Below are 21,491 nucleotides of genomic sequence, written 5' to 3'. Positions count from 1 at the left end.
AGATATATCAAAATATTATGCAACATTTGAAGGCAAACAAAGAAGTATTATTAGAAGAAGAAAATAAATATCACGAAATTTGGGCTAAACAATCATTAGAAAGACAAAAGTTTATGAAATCAAAATACATTGATACAATCAAAGATGGAACTAAATTAATAATATTAGGAAAAGAATATATTGGAAAACATGTTGAAGATTATGTTAAATTTATTCATGATGATGATTCCTTCGCAATATTTGTTTCAGATTCAAAGTACAGCGCATGTTCAGTGATTGTCGAATATGGAAATGGTCCGTATGGTTTGGAATCGCTTTTATATCCTTATAAAGATTTAAGAGAAAAATTCGGACCTGAACATTATCATACGTTTTATCATCAAAATGAAACGCAAAATATTGTGGTGAATAGATCGAGATATTGTATATATAATTTTGGTACTGATGTGAAAGATACTCCAAATTGTAAAAACGGAGGAATCGATGAGTTAATTTTCAAGATAATCGCATACTCGTATAACCACTTCGAGAAGATTGAAATAGATAACATAACTCTAAAAACAAAATGAAGCAAGAAGAAATAAGAAGAGAGGAAGAACTGTTTAAACTTCGTCTTCATCGTCTTTTCCATTAATTTAATGATGGAAAGAAATTCCATTAGTTTGAAATTAATTTTTAATAAAATTAATTAATTTTTTTTTTCTTAATTTTGGTCAAGTCCATTAATAAATGTGTGTAAGACATTCGAGTTCAACAAGACTAAAAGATTTATGAAGAGAAAATCGTTTTAGTATTCTAATACAAAAATCATCAAATTTCAGCTTAACAAAACTTTTTTACTGTGTCATACAGCAATAGCAAAAGATGTTATGAAATTTCTATAATGTTCATATTCATGTGTTTACACATATAAAAATAATTTGTTCATGAACAAGAGTTATATTTCAACAAAATTAAATTTTACTTTTATTTTGAAACAAGTATTATCACATATAAAATTCTATTTACTCGTTCCTACAATACGTATAAATAAGGTTATATACACAACATGTGTTAATAAAAAAGTGCTAATTTTTCGACATGTTAAGTGAATTTTTTTACGTTTTGATTTATTTTAAACGTGCATAAAAATATGGAAAAGAAAAAATTGGATTTTGCAGTAATGCAAACAATCCAAAACAATGGATTTAATAATTACATAGGAGCAGAAATGCTGGCTGATGTTGCAGAACTAATACAAGAAACAGATATTGATAATTTTAAAATGCGAAAAACAGTCAAAACAGATATTGATCATCAATTAGCAACAGAATTTGTCATTGATTATCTTAGGCGCAAAGGTATGACTAATACTTTACGATGTATTAGTGCTGAAACAAAAAATCAAATTAACCCTCAAATTCAAACAAGAACAATTGAAAAAGAACTCAAAATAAAGAGCAAAGATGATCCGTTAGGCTCACTATGCGATGAGTGGTTTAAAAATATGCAAAATTATTTACAAACAAATGAAGATTCTTTCAGGAAAGATATTGAAGCAAGACTAAAGCAACAACCATCCGAAGCTACAAGTAATGTGAACAAAGAAGACACTAAAGAGGAAACAAAAGAAACTGATACACCAAATCGCACAAAGAAAAAACACAAAAAAAGAAGGAGTTCCACAAGCTCAAAGAAAAAAGCACCCAAAAACAAAGCTTAAAAATAGTTTTTAAACAAAATTATGCATAAATTGATTTTTTTTCAAACCCATAATCAAAGTAATTTAACTATTTCTGTATGACCATTTTTAGATGCAAATATAAGTTCTGTTTTAAATAATTTGAATAATTTCCAAATATTATTTTGAATTATAAAAATTGTTTAAAAAAATTTTGAATAAAAGAAATAAATATCTTTAACATTGATATAAATTCCTATTTGTTAATAAGTAATTTAGCTATTTCGATATGTTTTCGAGAATAAAATATGATTCTTGTGAGACATCAAATTGTATGAAAATCATTGGTTGATGATAACATCTCCGTCATAAGAATGATATTTAGATGTTAAAAATCTCAGTTTTATATTTATTTAATTTTTTTTGTGAATAATGTCTTTTTTAAACAATAAATCTCATGTGTCAAAATGAGCTCACAATTAAAATTTTCAGTCAAACCTTTTCTATACATTTATAAACGGTCATTAAAATACAGAGACTGCTTTCGAATAATTATTCAGTAAAATGTTCAGCAACGAACAGAAACTTGATCCCTCTTGCACAGGAGATTCTCCAGTAGGGGAAAAAGAAGGTTCTAGGAGTTTATCTTCATACATAGAATTCCTTATCCCACTTGAACAAGTCATTTACAACTTAACAGAAGAAAATTTTGAATTTTCAGTTCAAAAGACAATAAATTTCTTTGATGCTAGTTATCCATATTCATTTAATGTAATTGTTATTTCTTTAGTTTACTATGCATTTTTATCACGAAGGAACACAGTCGATATATATTTACATTATTTAGAAACAATTCAAACAAAAGAAGAAGAAATGGACGAAAACTTTCCGAAAATCATAAAAGCATTTATTAATTATTTATTAAAGATGAACACACAAGAGTCATATTATTTAATTGAAAAAATGATTGAAAGAAATATAATTAATGAAAATGTAACAAAAAAAATTCGTTCGAAGTATTTTGCACATTATACATTCCAAAAAAGAAACAAAAGATATAGTTCTGATCCAATAGAAAAGACATTTAATAAAAATTATAAAGAACTATCAAAAGATAATTGGGAACTTCATAAGCAATTAATTAAAGATGCAGTTAATCCAAATGAAATCTCGAAAATAATTCGAAATGATGAAATCGAAAAACTTCAAGAAATATCATCACAAAAAGACTTTAATTTTAATCAAATAATTAAGCCATCACTTTATGAAAGATATTCTTTTATTAACGAAGATAATGTTACATTAATTGATTATGCAGCATTTTTTTCTTCGATAAAATGTTTTAAATATTTACTTATGAACAATGCAAATATAATAAAAACAGGTAAATATGCTGTTGCAGGTGGAAACATTGAAATCATTCATTTATGTGAACAGAATCATTCATCATTTAAAAAATCATATGAAACAGCAATTATGTTTCATCAAAATGATATCTTTAAATATATATATGAAAACAAATTTGAGAAATTAAAAGAAAATAATCAACAAATAACATTAGGAAATGAACAAATAAATATAAATAATTTAATAATCGTTTGTATCGATAGTGGAAATTATGAAATTCTTTCATTTTTGGAAAAAGAAATGTTAGTAAATGAGAATATTATTAATGAATCAGCAAAAACTGGAAATTTATATCTTGTTAAATATTTTTTACATAATAATCAATTACCAAAAAATGTTTTGTTTAAGGCAATAACATCAGGAAATATTGAACTTGTGAAATATATTGTTGAACAAAAAGAAATCGATATAAATGCTAAAGATATTTTTTTGTTTTGTTTAAAATTTGTTTTAATTTTTTAATGTTTCATAATAATATTTGGAAATTATTAAAAGTATTTAATACAGCGCTTAATAGAGCGGCTCAAAAAGATCAAGCAGAAATATTTAAATTAATTCTTGAACAAGGATTAATTGATATTAATGATAAAAATATTAAAATTTTTGATTTATAATTTGTTGTTATAATTTGATGATTATAATTAATATTTGGAAATTATTTAAATTGTTTGAAACAGCACTAACTATTGCATCTGAAATTGGTAATATAGAAATAGTTAAATTACTTCTTGACCAAAAAGATATTGATGTTAATACTGATAATATTAAATTAATTATTTATAATTTTTATTTTAATAATTTGATATTTCAAAATAATATTTGGAATTAATATAAAACATTTAAAACAGCACTTATTTTGGCAGCTGAGTTTAATCAAACTAAAATAGTTAAATTATTTCTTCAAAAAGAAGGAATTGATGTTAATATTAAAGATATTAATTCATTTTATTTAATGTTTTTTTGAATGATTTTGGATAACATTAAAATATTTGGAAATTATTCAAATTATTTAGTACAGCTCTTCTATCAGCATCTGGATATGGTTACATAAAAATAGTTAAATTACTTCTTGCAAAAAAAGGAATTGACATTAATTCTGCAGACATTTCTTTTTTTGTTTTAGAATTTATTTCAATAATTTGATATTCCCAAAAAATATTTGGAATTGATTCAAATTATTTGAAACTCCTCTTATGATTGCATGTGAAAAAGGCCGTATGGAAATAATAAAATTACTTCTTGAACAAAAAGGAATTAACATTAACGCTAAAACTGATCATTTAATATATTTAAAATTCTTTTTAATGATTTAATATAACAAAATAATATTTAAAATTTATTCAAATTATTTGAAACGCCACTAATGAAAGCGATTGGAAGTAATCGAATTGAAATCGTCAAATTACTTCTTGAACAAGAAGGAATTGATATTAATATTAAAACTATTTTTTTGAGAATTTTAAAGTTTATTTAAATAATTTTATGTTTTAAAATAATGTTTGGGAATTATTCAAATTATTTTTTACTGGACTTTCATATGCTTCTTTTTATGGACATACGGAAATAGTTAAATTACTTCTTGAGCAAAATGGAATTAATATTAATATAAAAGCTATTTGTATATAAAATTTAAAGTTTTTTAATATTATTTAATGTTTTATAGTTATATTTGGAATTTTGGCAAATGATTTCGTGCAGCACTTATGTATGCAGCAGAAAATGGTCATAGTGAAATAGTTAAAATACTTCTTGAACAAAAAGGAATTAATTTAAATGATAAAGATATTAATTTGTAATTTATAATATTTTTTATACTAATTTTTCGTTTCATTATAATATTTGGAAATTATTTAAATCATTTTTTACTGCATTAATGTTAGCAACTAAAAATTTATATATAGAAACAATTAAATTACTTCTTGAACAAGAAGGAATTGATATTAATGCTAAAGATATTTATTTGTCTTATAAAATGTTTTCTTTAAATATTTAATGTTTTGGAATAATATTTGGAATTTGTTGATATCATTTAACACTGCATTAATTTGGGCCGCTGAAACTTTTCGTGTGGAAATTGTTCAATTATTTCTTGATCAAAAAGGAATTGATATTAATGCGAAAAATATTAATTTGTTTTATACGATTTTTAAATAAATAATTTGATGCTTAAAAAATATATTTGGAATTTATTCATTTCATTTGATACGGCACTTACGTGCGCTTCGAGATATTATTGTAGTGAAATTGTTCATTTACTTTGTGATAAAGGTGCAGTGAATTAATAACATTTGTATATATTTTTAGTCATGTTAATTAATAAAGAACCGGATTTTTAATTTTTCATTTTTTTGAGGTATACATATGAAATGAAGAATTTGTTGATTTAATTCATAGGGATTTATGTTTTAAATTGATGGTGATCTTTAATATACAAATAAGATTATTGTGATCTTATAGAGGATATTTTCAAATTTATTTTGCTTTCATTTAAAATTTACAACAAAATTTGGTAAAACCAATTCTTTGTTTGTTACGAACATATTCATGAAAAATGATTTCTAGTTAAGCCATCTAAACTTAAACTGTGAACATTTTGTTAAGCAAAAAATATTTAATGGAAGCGTAGAGGTGCAGTTAAAAAAAATTCATAATCGAAATTTCTCCAAACATATAACGTAAAATAAAAATATGTATATGTGCAGAAATTTTAAATCAATTTTTATACATTTTTATTTTAACAGATGAGCAATAATACATGATATATTTATGAAAAATGCATACTTACATACACATAAATTTGAAATACTTTTTCTATCTTCTAACTATGCTTCTGAAATTAGCTTTTTGAATTCAAAATAACAAAAATTGGTTATGTACTTTAAATATGATTATATGAATCAATATGTATACATATAATCTACATGATAATTGATGCAATTTTGTGGACACTTTTTGAATATTCAATTTCAGGCTATTTAAAAAAAATGAACTGAAAATTTTATGATCACCTCACTTACCAATGAAATTTCGATATATATATCTTGTATATTAATACATTTTTTAGTATAATAATTATTATTATTGATTAATTATTCATGTGAAATTATATTATATCAAAATAAAAAGAAACGCACACTAGCTCTACGTATTGTTTGAATAAATGGCGTCAACCATTTGAGAAAATCGATCAAATTATATTATGAAATAGAAAATTGTATTAACAATGTTTTATTCAATGATATTTCATAATTCCTTTGTGTTTTGCTCACATATTAAGATATTCTTGAATAAATGTTTTTGATTAATTTTGCTTATAATTAAAATCTTCAAAACATTTGAACTTAGAAAAAGTAACACAAACAACAACGCATTGTACTGATTCTGAATGTATATCATATTATGAAAAATATTCATTTTTAAAATTTCAATTACAATTAGCGTTTAGAATGAAAAAGTCAAGTCCATAAAAAAAACGTTAACTTTTAACTGGGTAAATCTTTTTTCTGAGGAATTGTGGTGTGCAAGCGGTTATTTCTCTCAAATCGAGGGGTTTTCGTTGTGCAATTTGACACACAAAAAACAACATTTTTTTTGTTTGTTCCCTGGGAACAATGTTTTTCTCTTTTATCTTCATGTTAATACAAAACTCTTTCCAAGAGTGGACCATTGAATCAGGAAAACTTACACTTAATGACCAACTTGATTTTGAAGAAATTTTGTCCAATAAAAATCAGATAGTTGAACTAGAAATCACTGGTGATAGTGTTACTTATATTCCAAGCAATCAGTTCGATGCTGCAGAATCAATCGAAACTGTTACTTTATCTGACTCTGTTATAACAATTCAAGACAATGCTTTTCGCCAATGCAAAAAATTAATTACTGTAAAGTTTGGGAGAGGGCTAAGCAACATTTCAAACTGTGCATTTCAAGCGTGCGAAACTCTTCAATCCATTACGTTTCCAGTTGAAACTCAACTTACAATTGGCTCCCAAGCATTTGATCAATGTATTTCAATAACTGAAGTAACTATTCCTAAAAATCTTTTATTATTAGGGGAAAGCGCTTATAGTAGTTGCACTAATCTAAGGAATATTACTTTTGAAGAAGACATTAATATTACGACAATTCCGAATTATTGTTTCGAAGGTTGTGTAAACCTGATATCCATTAATATACCTGGTTCAGTTAAAACAATCAGTCGAAATGCTTTTAATTATTGTTCTTCATTATCAAATGTTACACTTGGATCAGGAATTATGACAATTTCTCGTGGTGCATTTGAATATAGCGGAATAACATCAGTTGTAATTCCCTCAAATACACAAATAATCGCTGTTGAAGCATTCTATTACTGTGTAAAACTTACAAAATTCACGTTTAATGGAAGTAATTTAACAACAATTGCAGATAGTGCATTGGCGTATACGGCAATAACCGAAATTCAATTACCATTATCTGTTAATACACTTGGTGATTCTGTGTTTGAATCCTGTTTATATTTAACAACTGCCAATATTGGAAATATAAATCAAATTTCGATAAACTTGTTCCAAAACTGCCAAAATTTATCTTCAGTCACTTTAATTGACACAATAACTGAAGTCGGAGCTTATTCATTTTCTGGTTGTAGTGCACTGAAAGAAATTTCATTACCAAAAGTTATAACAATTGGAAATAGTGCATTTAGATCAGCAGGACTTATAACAATTAATGTTAGCCAAAGCATTCAATCTGTTGGCCGTAATGCATTTTCTAGCTGCATCGAATTGACATCAATTGATCTCACAAATGTTGAAACTATAGAAGAAAGTGCATTTTCATACTGTTCATCATTGGTAACATGCACAATTGGTAATAAACTTCAAATAATTGAAGAGAGGGCATTTCAAGATTGCACAAGCTTAGTAACCATTCATATTCCAAGTACAACAACTACAATTGAATATTATGCATTTGCAAATACACAATCATTAAAATCAATTGATGTTGATGAAGGAAATGAATATTATTGCAATTATAATAATGACGGCGTTCTTTACAATTATAATAAATCAGAAATTATATCGTATCCAGGATCAAAATTAGGAATATGTTATATTCCAGATACAGTTACAACGATTAAACAATATGCATGTCAAGGAAACAAAGGAATAACACAATTTGCAGGCGGTGTATCATTGAAAACGATTGAAGAATATGCATTTTATAGTGCACAATTCATCAATATAACACTTCCTAATTCAATTGAAACCATTAAAGCTCATGCATTTCATTCTTGCGATTATTTGTCTGTTCTTTATTTGGGATCAAATCTTAAAACTATTGGCGATTACGCATTTTACATGTGTACAGCAGTCAGGTGTTTATTTTATTATGGTACAGAAGCGCCAACTTTTGGTACAGAAGCATTTTCAAATCTAATAACATCAATAGTTCAGTGTTTAAATGATTATCAAAGCGACACATTTTATCGTTTCACTGTTCATTTTGGAACATTGAGTGAATGTATACCAGCAACACCAACATTTACAAAATCGAATACATTTACTTTGTCAAACCCTATAAATAATACATTTACACGATCAAACACATTAGCACGATCGAATACATTAACTGAATCAAATACATTAACAGGAACGAATACATTAACAGAATCAAAAGCAACTGAATCACATGCATTAACAATTTCTCATTCTGAAAATACTGTTTCACAATCTAATCCAACAAATGTTGACGAAACATATTCTTTAGTGATAACATACAAAATTACTGAAACTGTTGTGATAAACAATTCGTTCATTACGAATTCAGTAATATATTCGCCATATCATTCAACATTTGTTGTTTCTTATACAGATTCTATATATTATGAATATGATGTTAGTCAGTATTATTCGTTATCTGAATATTATACAAATTTATATAAAAACACAGATGGCCAAAATGATAATGATGATGATACAACGCTAATCATAGTTATTTGCGTGGTTGTTGCTGTTGTAATTATCGCTGTCGTTGTTATTGCTATAGTATTATATAAAAGAAAATCCAAACAAAATAATCAAGACGCATTTAATAATCAACATTTCGATGAAGATGACATTGTAGATCTCTAAAAAATAAATAAAACATCCAATGATTTACAATATGGTTGAAAGTTAAAGTCATTGTAAATCATTTTCAATTAATAACATGAATAAAAAAATAATAATAATTTTATCTTAAAATATTTAATGTTTAATTGAACCAAACACATATCTTGAGAACCAAAGAAGCGATTGATTTGATTTGGTTTGTTTGTCGAAAAGTCTATTTGTTGAATGTGAGAAATCAGCTTCGAATATATTCAGTATTGAAAATATCATAACTTTTTTTTAAAAAAAAATTCATTTTGGTATATGATTTTTATCTATTTTGAGTGCTGATTCATTTGAATAAACGAATTCGAATTGTGAAATGGGGCGCCCCATATACATAACGGTCAACATGTTCACATATTTGCATAACTGTTAAGGCGGTTATGTAAAATTGAAACAAATGAATAAAGAAGAAGTCGAATCTTTAGTTTCTTTGCTTTCTGAAACAAACGATTCTTTATCTACAATTCGCTCTAAGTTTGTAGATGCATTTCGATTTCGAAACAGAATGACTGCTATTACAACACTCTCGATGCTATTATCAGATGGATTACTAGATCATTCTCAACAAATAGTAGCATTATGGATTACGCTCAAAGAGTTTCCTGAAGTGTCTATTAATGATCATCCTTTACTCCCAATTTTTGTGTATTTATTTAATCAAAGATTGACAAATCCAAACATGTGCCCACCACAAATGTATGATATTTTAGGACTTGTCCTCGAAAAGAAGGATTACGAATACGTCGGATCAATGTCAGTTAAAACCATTTTTTCGTCCAAATTTTCAGTTGACAACAAACCTTCATCAAACATTCCCGACGTTAAGCCATACCAACATAAGGTTCCTTTAGTTCTCAGTGAATCCAAGCAATATCCCCAAGTGCAGCCACAAGATCAAAAGCAAATTCTTATGGATTTACTTTTATCCAATTCACTTTTAGACGACTTTGAACCATTACCAATCCGCCCAGTTCCTGATTTATTACCCATTTCCTCTGATGAGCTTAGTCACACTTTTATTTCCTCGTTTGATTCGTCACCCTTTTTATTTGATGAATGTGTTTCAATTAATTCCAAGACCGCTGCTCTTTCCATGATAAACCGGTCCACTGAGAGCAAGTTAAAACCAGCAGAGTCTGATTCATTAATTTTAGAGTTTAAGAAATCGCCTGAATTAATTAGCGAAGCCAATTTACCATATGACAGGATAGAATCCATGATAGAACTTAACCCGAGCGTAGCTAAGGAAGTCGTGGAGTACCTCGCGATCAAGAAGGACCCCAAAATCCTTGATTTCCTCTCAAAAACTCCGATCACAAATTCAATTGCGGAGGTTATCGGTTTTGTTTTGGAGCGCCCCGACCTCCCATCGGAGCAGTTAGAGCAGTTTGTGAGAAACTCAATAACAACGTTACAATCGATGAGTAACCAACAAAATTATACAAAAAGAATATCGTTGTTTTGTGGGATGCTTTGTGAAATATGTAAAAAGGGTATAAGGTTTAGTGATACAATGCTCGTGGATTTGTACTCATTTTGCGTGGAGCCAAAAAATGATTCCATAAAAGAGTCACAGGAATTGGCAAATATTTTATCATATTAAAGTTATTAAAGATTTATAAAGAGATTTTTGGTTATTTGCGTAAAAATAAAATTTGATTTTTTTTATTGAAAATTATTTTCGTAAAAAAAATCGAAAACGTTTTTACATTTGATTAATAATTTTGTATTATTTTCCTTTAAGTGCTTTAAAACTTATATAATAAACAATTTAATTTCACATATTGTTATTTTATTTTTATATGAACAGATGGAAAGAAGTTCAATAATTCAGAGAAGAATTTAAAATATTAAAATATAATGATGTAAATTTAATTAATAATGTATATATGATTTCTCAATCTTTTGCGAATGATTAAATATCTATATTTATCTTGAGCACATTATTTCTAATTTAATTACAATGGAATTTACGACATAAATAAAATTAGTTTGTTAATAAGTAGAAACAAAAATAAATCGATCAATTTAAATGATTTTAATTAGTGTTGTGATTCACCAAGAAAAAATACAAATTGAATCCTTTTCCATCAAAGAAGTTTTATATATAAAAATGCATATGAACGTGAAAAGAAAAACGATTATTTTTTAAAAAAAGTTTTTATTTAAATTTAAAAATATTTGAAAATTTTCATATATTTTGTTTGAAAGTATAGAAATTCATATTCATTATGAATTATTATTTCCATTGGTCGTTTTCTTCATGAATATATTCGTTAAAACCACCGCCAACGAATTCAGTTTGATCGTTATTATCACAATTTGATAAAAAAGATTTTTCTGATTTTGAAATTGAATTTCGTTTATTGCCTTTTTTAACAACAAAAATAACAATTCCGACAATCAAAAGAACAATTAGAATTGCGCCGCATATTATACCAATTAATACATTTGTAGGAATAATTTTCACATTATTTGTCTCATTTTCCATAATTATTGTGTAAAATCTGGTGTAAATATTATATTGCGAAGTGTATTGATGAATTGTATAATTATAATAAATGACTTGTGAATGCGTAAATGTATAACTTGAAGCAATAAATGTATTTATTAATGTGTTCTATAAATACGTGTTAACAATTAATGTCTGCGTAACAGAATAAAAATTAATTAATGAAAATGAAATTGAAATATTTGGAATGAAAGAAATTGTAAATGTGTTTGAATTAGTAAATGAAATACTTGAAGTAAATGAACTCGATTGTGAGAATGTATTTGAATTTGTAAATGTATCTGAATTAGTAAATGAATTTAAATTTGTAAATGTATTCGAATTAGTAAATGTATTCGAATATGTATCACTTCCTGTGAATGTAAGTGTTGCCCAGAAATATATATCACATTCTGGTTCCAATTTATATGAAACTTCAAGTGTTCCAAATGTCCCATTTTCATATAAATATGATGTCATAACATATTTAGTACCGATATTAGAAAATGCTTTCGAACTTATACCTGTTGGTGTTTCAAAACCTTTGTAATAAATACATTTGAGATTGATGCATGATCGAAAATGCATAATCGCCAATCGTTTCTAAATTTTCACCAATAATAACTGTTGTTAAATTACTACATGATTCAAATGCTGAATCGTCAATAGTTGTAACTGAATTCGGAATTGTAATATTCGTTAATGATGAACAATATTGAAATGTATTAATACAAATTATTTCGATATTTTCTGATATGTTAACTGTTTCTAATTAAAAAATCGATAATATCGTATACTTTAGTAGTGACCGTTCAGAAATTACGCTATATATGTATATTTGTTTGTCACTCGCTCTGATTATTCCATTAAAAATTCTTCGCATTTTTAATTATTCCATTTTTCCATATGGAAAAACATATTATACATAGTACAATTAAAAATACATATGTTCCTCTCATATAAACATTTAACATAAATTTTAATCCATTTCGGAATTTCATTTTACTTTGCAAAGTATTGTTATCCATATATTTTTCTTAATGATTCATTCTCAACACATTTATCTTGATAAAATTCTTGTGTATTAATTATGTAATTTATTTCAAATAAAAAACATTTTGACGTATTATTTCGTTTATTAACAAAATTAAGTTCGAAAGAAAATTCGAATCTATTTATATGTTTATTATATGATTATCTTCATCAAAATCATTTGCAAATGGGTCTTCGTCAATATTATTTGCAGTATAATTTTTAAAATTGCTGCTAATTTCTGTTTGGTGTTTATATTCTTCATTCGATTCACATTCACTGTCACTTATTTTATTGTTATTATGTCGGCGAATTACATATAAAAAAATTAATACAAAAATAATTATTATTACAATAATACAAATAACTATAACTATAACTATCGTTACTGTCGATGATTTGTTTTCAGTTTGCGTTTCTTGATATTGGATATTAGTGAAAAAATCGGAATAATATTCGAAATATGATTTATATATGACAATTGTATATTCGTAATAAATAATTTGCGTAATAAAAAAACTTTGAACTGAATCAATCATTGTAAATATTCGCGTATTCGTGATAAATGAATTATTAATAACAAACGATGTCATAAACGTAATAGAAAATGTTAATGAATATGAATGCCAATATGTCGTTCTTAAATAATATAACTCCGTAAATGTATTCGAATTTGTAAAAGAATTCGATTTAGTGAATATATTCGATTGTGTACATGAATTTGATTTCGTAAATGTATTCGAAATAGTAAATGTATTTGATTCTGTAAATGATTTTGATGATGTAAATGTATTTGATTTGGTAAATGTATTTGAAAAAGTGTTTGACTTTGTAAATGTATTTGATTCTGTAAATGATTTTGTAGATATAGATGGAATTTTATATGTTTCTATTTCGCCAGCATTATTGGATTTATCGATAATTGCAATATGGAAATACATTTGATTTACGATATGCTCTGTTTTCAGCTTAATATAATTATTTGTTGTTTCATATATTAATTCTGTTTCATCACATTCCATTTTATTATCAATTACATATTTAAATTTTTGTATACCTTTTGTAACATAAACATTAACATGATTCGATTCAGAGATAGCATTTCTATTGTAATCATAAGCTATAACTTTATAATCATATTCAATTCCATTATCATTTGCTTCAAACGAAAGTAAATAATTATTTGGATCAATTATAATATTTGTTATTTGTGGATTAGTATTACAATGTGCATAATAATGATCATCGAAATGATTATCTATTGTTCTTTGCTTTAAGTACAAAATAGTATTCGCAAGAAGTTTTATCTCCATTTCTTCTGCTTCACAATTCGCATGTCCTGTTTGTATTAATGCAGTATTCCCATGTGTTGTAAGATAAAAATTGTTTTTCCCTGATGCTATAGATGGAATTTCAAACCATATATCACCTACTGCTTCTTGACTTGTCGTATGCGTTTGTTTTGTCGAGTAATTTATCCCAAAATCAATATCTAATGTCCATGGATATTGAAGTATTAATCCTTTTTTGGTTAGTGTCATTAAATATGTATAAACTTCGCTAAATGAATTACCATCAAGATAATATGTCTCTTTAACACCAAACATATCTCGAATCGAATTCAAACCTAAAGGAATGTACTCATCATTTCCATTATTTCGAGTAAAAATATAACAAATTGTATCATGGCCAGCAAGAAATCCATATCCTTCATTGATGTATTCTCTAATAACTGTATCGCAACTATTAGTTGATAAAGAATATCCGCCACTCGCATCCCAAAAACCGAAAACAATAACATCGAATTGATATATCCATTCATTATCACTCGCAATTGCTGTTTCAAATTCATCGATTGATTTGAGTGTTATATTCATTGTCTGCTCATTAGTTTCAGGATTTGCTCCATATGGTATCGATTCAACTCCACTTATAGAACCACCTTCCATCCACACTTTCAAAGAAGCTGATTTGTATATACTGTGTTCGCGTGAGTCACTGAATTGCATTGGTACAATCGGTATTTCATACTCACCGAAACTTGATAAAACACCCATATTAGAAGGTGATGGGTAAATATTAAGGACACTAATTGGTTTTCCTTGTTCATGAGTACTGATTGTTTCCCATTCGTTATTAACATTTTTTTGAAAAATTTTATAATAAATATTTTCGCTCGATTCACTCATTTCCCATTGAAGTTTAACTCCTTGTTTTATATCAGCAAAAGAAGCATTAAGAATAATGTTCCCTAAACACCAAGCAAAAAAATAAAACAATAACATTGTGTGCTTAAGCCGAAGAAATGCATTTCTATCATATAAGTATTGAAATAATTGAATTACACTATAACTTTTTCAAATAATGTTATGTTGTAATTGGGTATCGGATACCACTTCATCCATGTAATAATTTAGTATTATAACCAGAATTAATCGTAATATTAATTAGATAATATAAAAGGCTTCCTGAAGCCAAAAGAATGATTCGAATAAAAATTTATCATTACAAGATATTTTGTTGTTATTATAAGCAAAATAATTATTTCAAAACATTGTGTTAATTGAATAGCTCATTGTTTTGTTGTAAAATTATTTGTGATAGAGATTGTTTATGAGGTTTTCAATAATTGTATTTCCAAATTTGGAAACTGATCGATCAGTTTATTAATTACCGAAACTTTTTTTATTGATTGTCAACTCTAATTAATATTATGGATTCTTCCAAAATATCTGATACAAATGTTAAAAGTTTTTCTAATTATTTGATAGTCATCCCAAAAAGAAATTGATCTGACAGATGTTATTCCCAAAATAACTAAGAAGGTAATACAAATTAATGCTATCGCTGATTATATTCTATAGGAACTAGTTCTAACTTCATGAAGTTTGATTTCAAAAATACAACAATAAACGCACTTCAGTAGAAAACTCTACAACAAAAAAACAGTTTTCAAACGGATTTTTTACATAAATTTAATTAATTTTTTCGCTTAGTTCATTGAACATGTCCAAGAACTCAATTTTTGCAGCTTCGCATTCATCGTAATCGCAAACCAAATTTTCTATTTCATCCAAATCGAAAAATATTTTCAGATGTTGTTGTTCATAGCCACACACTTTAACATTTGTAACAATTTGCACAAACAAATTAATGAAAAATCTCTCAAAACGACAAACTTAAGAACTTTTTGCAACATTTTCGGGTGAAATCTGTTGAAATCGAAATATAATAAAAGTGTTTTAAATATTTCGATTTCATCATAAAATGACGATTTGTCCATAATTAAAAGTAATCCCTCAATGAACTCGTCGTTCACAAATTGATGCCAAATTTCATATTTCACTCGAAACAAGTTCATAATCGATGGAATAATTTTGTAATGATTTTGTATTATTAATTGAAATAATATTTCTATGCAACATGGAAACGTAGGAATGATAGTGATCAGTTCAGCCAATTTAATGGTAATGCTGAACCTGTTATATCGAAGAAGTCGTATTAAATTTTCTTGGATGTAATCAATGTTAAACGGTTGAACATTTCGCTCAACAATTTCTTTGGTAATAATAAAACATTTATCTGTGCGTTTGAAGAAGTTGGAAAAGACATCTAATAAAATATTAATATTGACATATGGACTAAAGATAAACTTCAGTAGGAAAAAAGGTGATCGTTGAATATTAAAAGGCTGTTATTGGAAAAATCATGAATAAAGTCTGTTGCAATTATGAGTTGATAAATTTCCGGGAACTGATGTGAAAGTAAAAGAATATTTGAAGATACGCACCTGTTCGTGGTGGTAGTAAGAATATGAAGAAAAAAATCGATTAATTGTGGAGAATTTTGAAAAAGATTAAACTGAAAATTTGATAAACGGGGAACAGTAGAAAGATATAATTTAGCGTATGATTTATTTGGATCTTCAATTATTTTTTGTAAAAAATTATGGGAGTTTTAATCGAAATAATAGCTTCAAGGCATGCTTACGATGTATTCTTTATGAAGCGTTTCAAATATCAAAAAAATCTTCCATATTTAAAATAAACATTACTTGATAAATCAACTGAAGAATTTCCCATTCATATTTTTATTTTGATTGTTCATGAAGAAACACAATTAAATGAAGTTCTCGTTGAAATCGTTAACTGCTAAAATCGGTATAGGCGACACACTTCAAATGCCGACACAACTTACACTTTTTTTGGGTTATATATGCATAACTTAAGCTATATATTAACTGCGCAAAGGCTCAAGAAAAATCTGATGAAAAACTTTGAGATACCAAAAAGGGTGAATTGTTTGCACCCTTCATTACACAACTTTTTGAGTACTCAAAATATGATTCAAACATTTTATTCATTAAGTGAAACAATTGAAATATTTTTTTGAATAATCGATGGTACTTAAAATTATACAACCAAGCTTTGATTTTGGTTCTATTGTTAATACTTTAAATATCATCTTCATCTCTAACATCGTACATTGTTCTGTTCCTTTTCTTAAAAAATTGGTTTGGTGCATCAGAAATTTTGTATAGAAGAGGATCAATGTTTTTCAAATAGCGTATTAATGTTTCAGCCTTTGGACCTATGATTGATAATCCATCCTCCAATACAATCTCAGAATCAGGATTGTTTTGAGTAAACTTAATTGCTGTTCTTAGTATTTTGTTTTCTTCTTGAAGTTTTTTAATATTTTCAGTGTTTGCTTTTTTCGGTGGAATGTCTTTTCCTAATCCGACCAATATTTTTGTGTTTTTAGCGTATCTTGATAACATTTCAACTGTTGATGGTGCAATTCCAACATTTCCACGAAGGTCTATTTGTTTCAAATTTAAGTCAATCACATCATAATAAATATCATTAATAAAACGGTAAGTAAACTCATTGTCTCGTAAATCAAGAATGTCTATATGGATGGTAGGTGAACGTGCTGCTCCTGAAAGAGATTCTCTCCAATCTGCTTCTGATTGTATAAATACTTGGTATGCAAGAAGAGCAGAAAGCACTGGACCTGATGCATCTGTTAGACTGCAGCGCCTACATTGTAATTCAATGATGCCAGGTCTGCGAAGTGCACGTGCAAGTCTTTCAAATCCCTCATCTCCAATTGGAACATTGTTAAATCGTAATGTTGTGAGAGATTGACATTGATATATACCTTGTGAGAGGATGTCAAAGTCAGAAAATGGTATTGGAATTATTGAACGAATAATCAGACATTGTAAATTTTGAGCTTTTGGTAATAAAGAAGATAACAGAGAGTAAACTTCATGTATGGCATTGTTGTTTTTCGAAAATATGGATGCATTAAGTGCAGCTGGTGCCATCAATCCTAATTTCTTAGTTGAAGCACCTTTTTTGATTGCTTGCTTGTTTCTTGCTCTTGTTTTGATAAGCAAATCGAGACTAAATCCAATTGTATTGAATTTATTAAATGAACTATTCAGTGATTTAAGAAAACTTTTATATTTTGCAAATGAGATCTTAGATAAATCAAATATATATCCACTTTCTTCGTGTGTTCCCAATTTTTGAAGTTCTTCAAGACTAAAGCTTCTTATTTTTCCTCTGTTTTCCATTTTAATCTTAACGTACAGATTTACAACGATACGTGTAAACTTATGATTTTAAAAAATTTCATTTAAAAAACATTTAATCACATTCTAAAATGAGATAGAAAAATTTCAAGTTCCCTTGAGCTGCTACCACAAATACCCCATTTGTTTCCATTTAAATTTGATGATAGAAGAACTTCTTTAGCTTGACATAATTGTTTGCTTGGACTTATCATTTTACTTGGCGAGGACCAATAAACAGGAGAATTCGAGGCTGGTACAAAATTATTGTTGTTAAATTGATCATTGCAAACATTTTTTGAAATTCTTCCTTTACATATATCCAATGATGGATCAGCAAATGTCATATTCTCTATCGACAATTGTTTATATCTATATCTACATTGTACGTCAGTACGATTTTTAAAAATTGAAGCGATTTTTGTCCATGATTTTTCTCCATGAATTTTAATTTGTTTCAGTAAAAATGCATCTTCTTCATAAGTCCAGCTTTTTTTTGATATTTTCGGATTTAGCCCTCGACACCACCTTTGAGAACATTGGGAACGACTTCTTCCATTCCCAATAAATGCTGCAATCGTGTTCCAATTTTCAAGACCAAACCTTACAACACCTGCAAGTAATCTTTTATCTTCTGTTACTGTCCATGTTCTTGTTTTTTTCCTTAAACTTGTAATATCATCCTCCGTTTCTTCAGTCTCATTGTAAGGTATTGGTTCTTCTTCAATATTAATGATGTCATTTATCCGAGATAAATAATCATCTCTACCAACAGTTTCGATTAATATTTTTCGACATTCTTCTTCTGTAATTTTTCCGTAAAGATATTTACTAAAAATATCTCGAAGATTTTCGATTTCCTTTTCATTTAATGTAATGAATCCTTCAACATACGAAACTCCAAGATCAATAAGAATATCAATTCTTGCATATTTTGAATTCATTAAAAATAATTTTATAAAATAAAAACTAACTTTTGTTTAATGTTCAATTTTGGATGGATGAATACATATAAATTTTTTTCAATAAAATGTGTCCAATTTTCTGTGAATAAATAAAAAATGGTTTTGTACAAAAAAATGCATCACATATATTGAATGTTCCACAAATTTGGTTTTCCCTTTATTTTACATTTGATATTTTCTGATCAGATATAAATTTTTTGAGTATGTTTTTTTATATACATTATTTTGAAAATATTTATTGTAAAAAAAATTACATTTAGATCAAACAGTGAGAAATTAAATGATGATAAATCAGAAAAATTTTCATTACACATAAAAGTTGTTTCGATATTCATTCATCATTAATGTATGTGTATGTGAATGTAAGTTGATATTCCAATACTGTAAAACTAATATTCAAAAACTGAAAAAAATGTATTTACCACAAAAAATCATAAAACAGTTCAATTTTGAATACTGTATAAAAATGAGATTAAATTTATATTTCAAATATCATAAAAATATCTCGAATTTATGATGATTATATTCAAACAACAGTTGTACTTTATATTATAATATAAAAGGAAATCAATATAATTAAGGATAATAAAGCAAGATCAAAATCAGATGAAAAAACGAAAGAAACAGTTATAATTTGTAAAATTAAAGTTGCGGGTAGCAGTTCTTATTACCGATATGATGGTACAATTAAGTCAGAGAGTCAAACATTCCATGGTCTTTCAACGTGGCTCGATGTTATATGCAGATAAACAAGTTGTTACTATGCTTATTGATGAAATTCGTACTGTTATAACATAATAATGAATTGAATTTGGTGATAGTGTAACACCATTTTTCAAAAAATGTTCATGAATCATTTGCTTGTTTGGTAACAAAAATTTTCTATCTTCATATAAATGACCTCAGACAAAGAAAAAAATACAATAACCGAATCAAACAGAAATTAAAAATAATTAAATATTTTTTGTTACAAATGAAAACCATATTATTCAAAAACAACAGGCCATGTAAGAAACATCTTTAAACACTTAAAGAGTTCATTTTTCTCCCACAACAAATTTAAATTTAAATTTAAATCCTTGCAAAGAAAAAACAATTTATTTGAAAGGTTTACACAATATTTTGAATGATTTAAATTTAACATATGAATCAAATTGGCTGAAGAATTTTTGAAGAGCTGCACATAACAATGTCGTTAAAAATATACCATTGCATTTGACTTAAATAATATCCGTTTTTAAAGAAAGAAAGAAAAAAAATCAACAAGGGCATGAATCATCAGGTTCTGTATGTAAAACTTGGCTCACTTCGCTCTCTGGAGTTGGGTCGTAGACACCTTCTGTAACATATTTTTCGATCATCTCGACACACTTTTTCATTGGTTCATCAATATTATCACCTTCCTTTGCTGACGTCTCAAAGTAAGGCATTTGATGTAACTTTGCGAAGGCTTCAGCTTCTTCTCGTGTGACTTTTCTTTTTTCTTCTAAATCTGATTTATTTCCAATTAAAATAGTAACTACATCAGGTCTCGCAACTTCTTTCACATCAAAGAGCCATCTTTCTATGTTTTTGAATGAATCTTGCTTAGTAATATCAAATACAAGAAATGCACCTGAAGATCCACGATAATATCCTTTTGTAACAGATCTGAAAAGCTCTTGTCCTGCTGTATCCCAGAGTTGTAACTGAATTTTGTTTTGAGATGTTTCGATAATTTTGGTTAAAAATTCAACTCCAAGAGTTGGTTGCATTGCTGGATCATACTGATTCCGAACATATCTGAGAAGGTAGCAAGTTTTACCTACTCCTGAGTCTCCAACAACTACAATCTTAAGGGAGAAATTAAATTTTCTCCCAATCATCTTAATTGGTCACCAACTGACATAATCTTTTTCTTTCAATTTTTGTGAGAAAATAATTTGGCGAATTTATAACCGTTTAAAAAACACCGGAAAGCAAATGCTTCTTGTTTATTTGTTTAACATCATATCTTATCTTTCAACACAAGCGCCTCATCCTCAGCATATTGTAGATACCAAATTTAATGAGGAACCAAATCATCAAAATCCTGAAACAGAGGAAGCTCCATATGCAGAAGATTACCTATATCCACCTCCTGAAGCACCAGAAATTCATACTGTTGAACATCAGTATACTCAAGTATACACAAATCGCTATTATACGCCTGATTACAAAGAAGATCTTTAAA

General features: G+C 27.1%; 5 protein-coding genes across 5 annotated transcripts; 3 read left to right on the top strand and 2 right to left on the bottom strand.

Moving 5' to 3' along the window:
* Positions 1-6,699: 6,699 nt before the first annotated feature.
* Positions 6,700-9,186, top strand: GO595_004355 (leucine-rich repeat protein; the record flags this gene model as incomplete). The annotated part of the gene is made up of 1 exon (XM_067917477.1): positions 6,700-9,186. One exon carries the CDS (start codon positions 6,700-6,702, stop codon positions 9,184-9,186), a length of 2,487 nt encoding a protein of 828 aa, XP_067775479.1.
* A 421-nt stretch (positions 9,187-9,607) lies between these two features.
* On the top strand, positions 9,608-10,813 carry GO595_004354 (CCR4-NOT transcription complex subunit 11; the record flags this gene model as incomplete). The annotated part of the gene is made up of 1 exon (XM_067917476.1): positions 9,608-10,813. One exon carries the CDS (start codon positions 9,608-9,610, stop codon positions 10,811-10,813), a length of 1,206 nt encoding a protein of 401 aa, XP_067775478.1.
* A 6,373-nt stretch (positions 10,814-17,186) lies between these two features.
* GO595_004353 (uncharacterized protein) lies at positions 17,187-18,065 on the bottom strand (the record flags this gene model as incomplete). The annotated part of the gene is made up of 1 exon (XM_067917475.1): positions 17,187-18,065. One exon carries the CDS (start codon positions 18,063-18,065, stop codon positions 17,187-17,189), a length of 879 nt encoding a protein of 292 aa, XP_067775477.1.
* Positions 18,066-20,538: 2,473 nt separating this feature from the next.
* GO595_004352 (small GTP-binding protein) lies at positions 20,539-21,144 on the bottom strand (the record flags this gene model as incomplete). The annotated part of the gene is made up of 1 exon (XM_067917474.1): positions 20,539-21,144. The coding sequence occupies one exon, from the start codon at positions 21,142-21,144 to the stop codon at positions 20,539-20,541; it is 606 nt and encodes a 201-aa protein (XP_067775476.1).
* A 97-nt stretch (positions 21,145-21,241) lies between these two features.
* GO595_004351 (uncharacterized protein) lies at positions 21,242-21,490 on the top strand (the record flags this gene model as incomplete). Its single annotated transcript, XM_067917473.1, has 1 exon — positions 21,242-21,490. The coding sequence occupies one exon, from the start codon at positions 21,242-21,244 to the stop codon at positions 21,488-21,490; it is 249 nt and encodes an 82-aa protein (XP_067775475.1).
* Position 21,491: the final 1 nt, after the last annotated feature.

Source organism: Histomonas meleagridis (assembly GCF_020186115.1).
Source record: "Histomonas meleagridis strain 2922-C6/04-10x chromosome Unknown contig_26, whole genome shotgun sequence".
In the NCBI taxonomy this organism is placed as follows: domain Eukaryota; phylum Parabasalia; order Tritrichomonadida; family Dientamoebidae; genus Histomonas; species Histomonas meleagridis.
The sequence above is the reverse complement of the archived record's forward strand: the minus strand, read 5'-3'. Positions and strand labels throughout refer to the sequence as shown.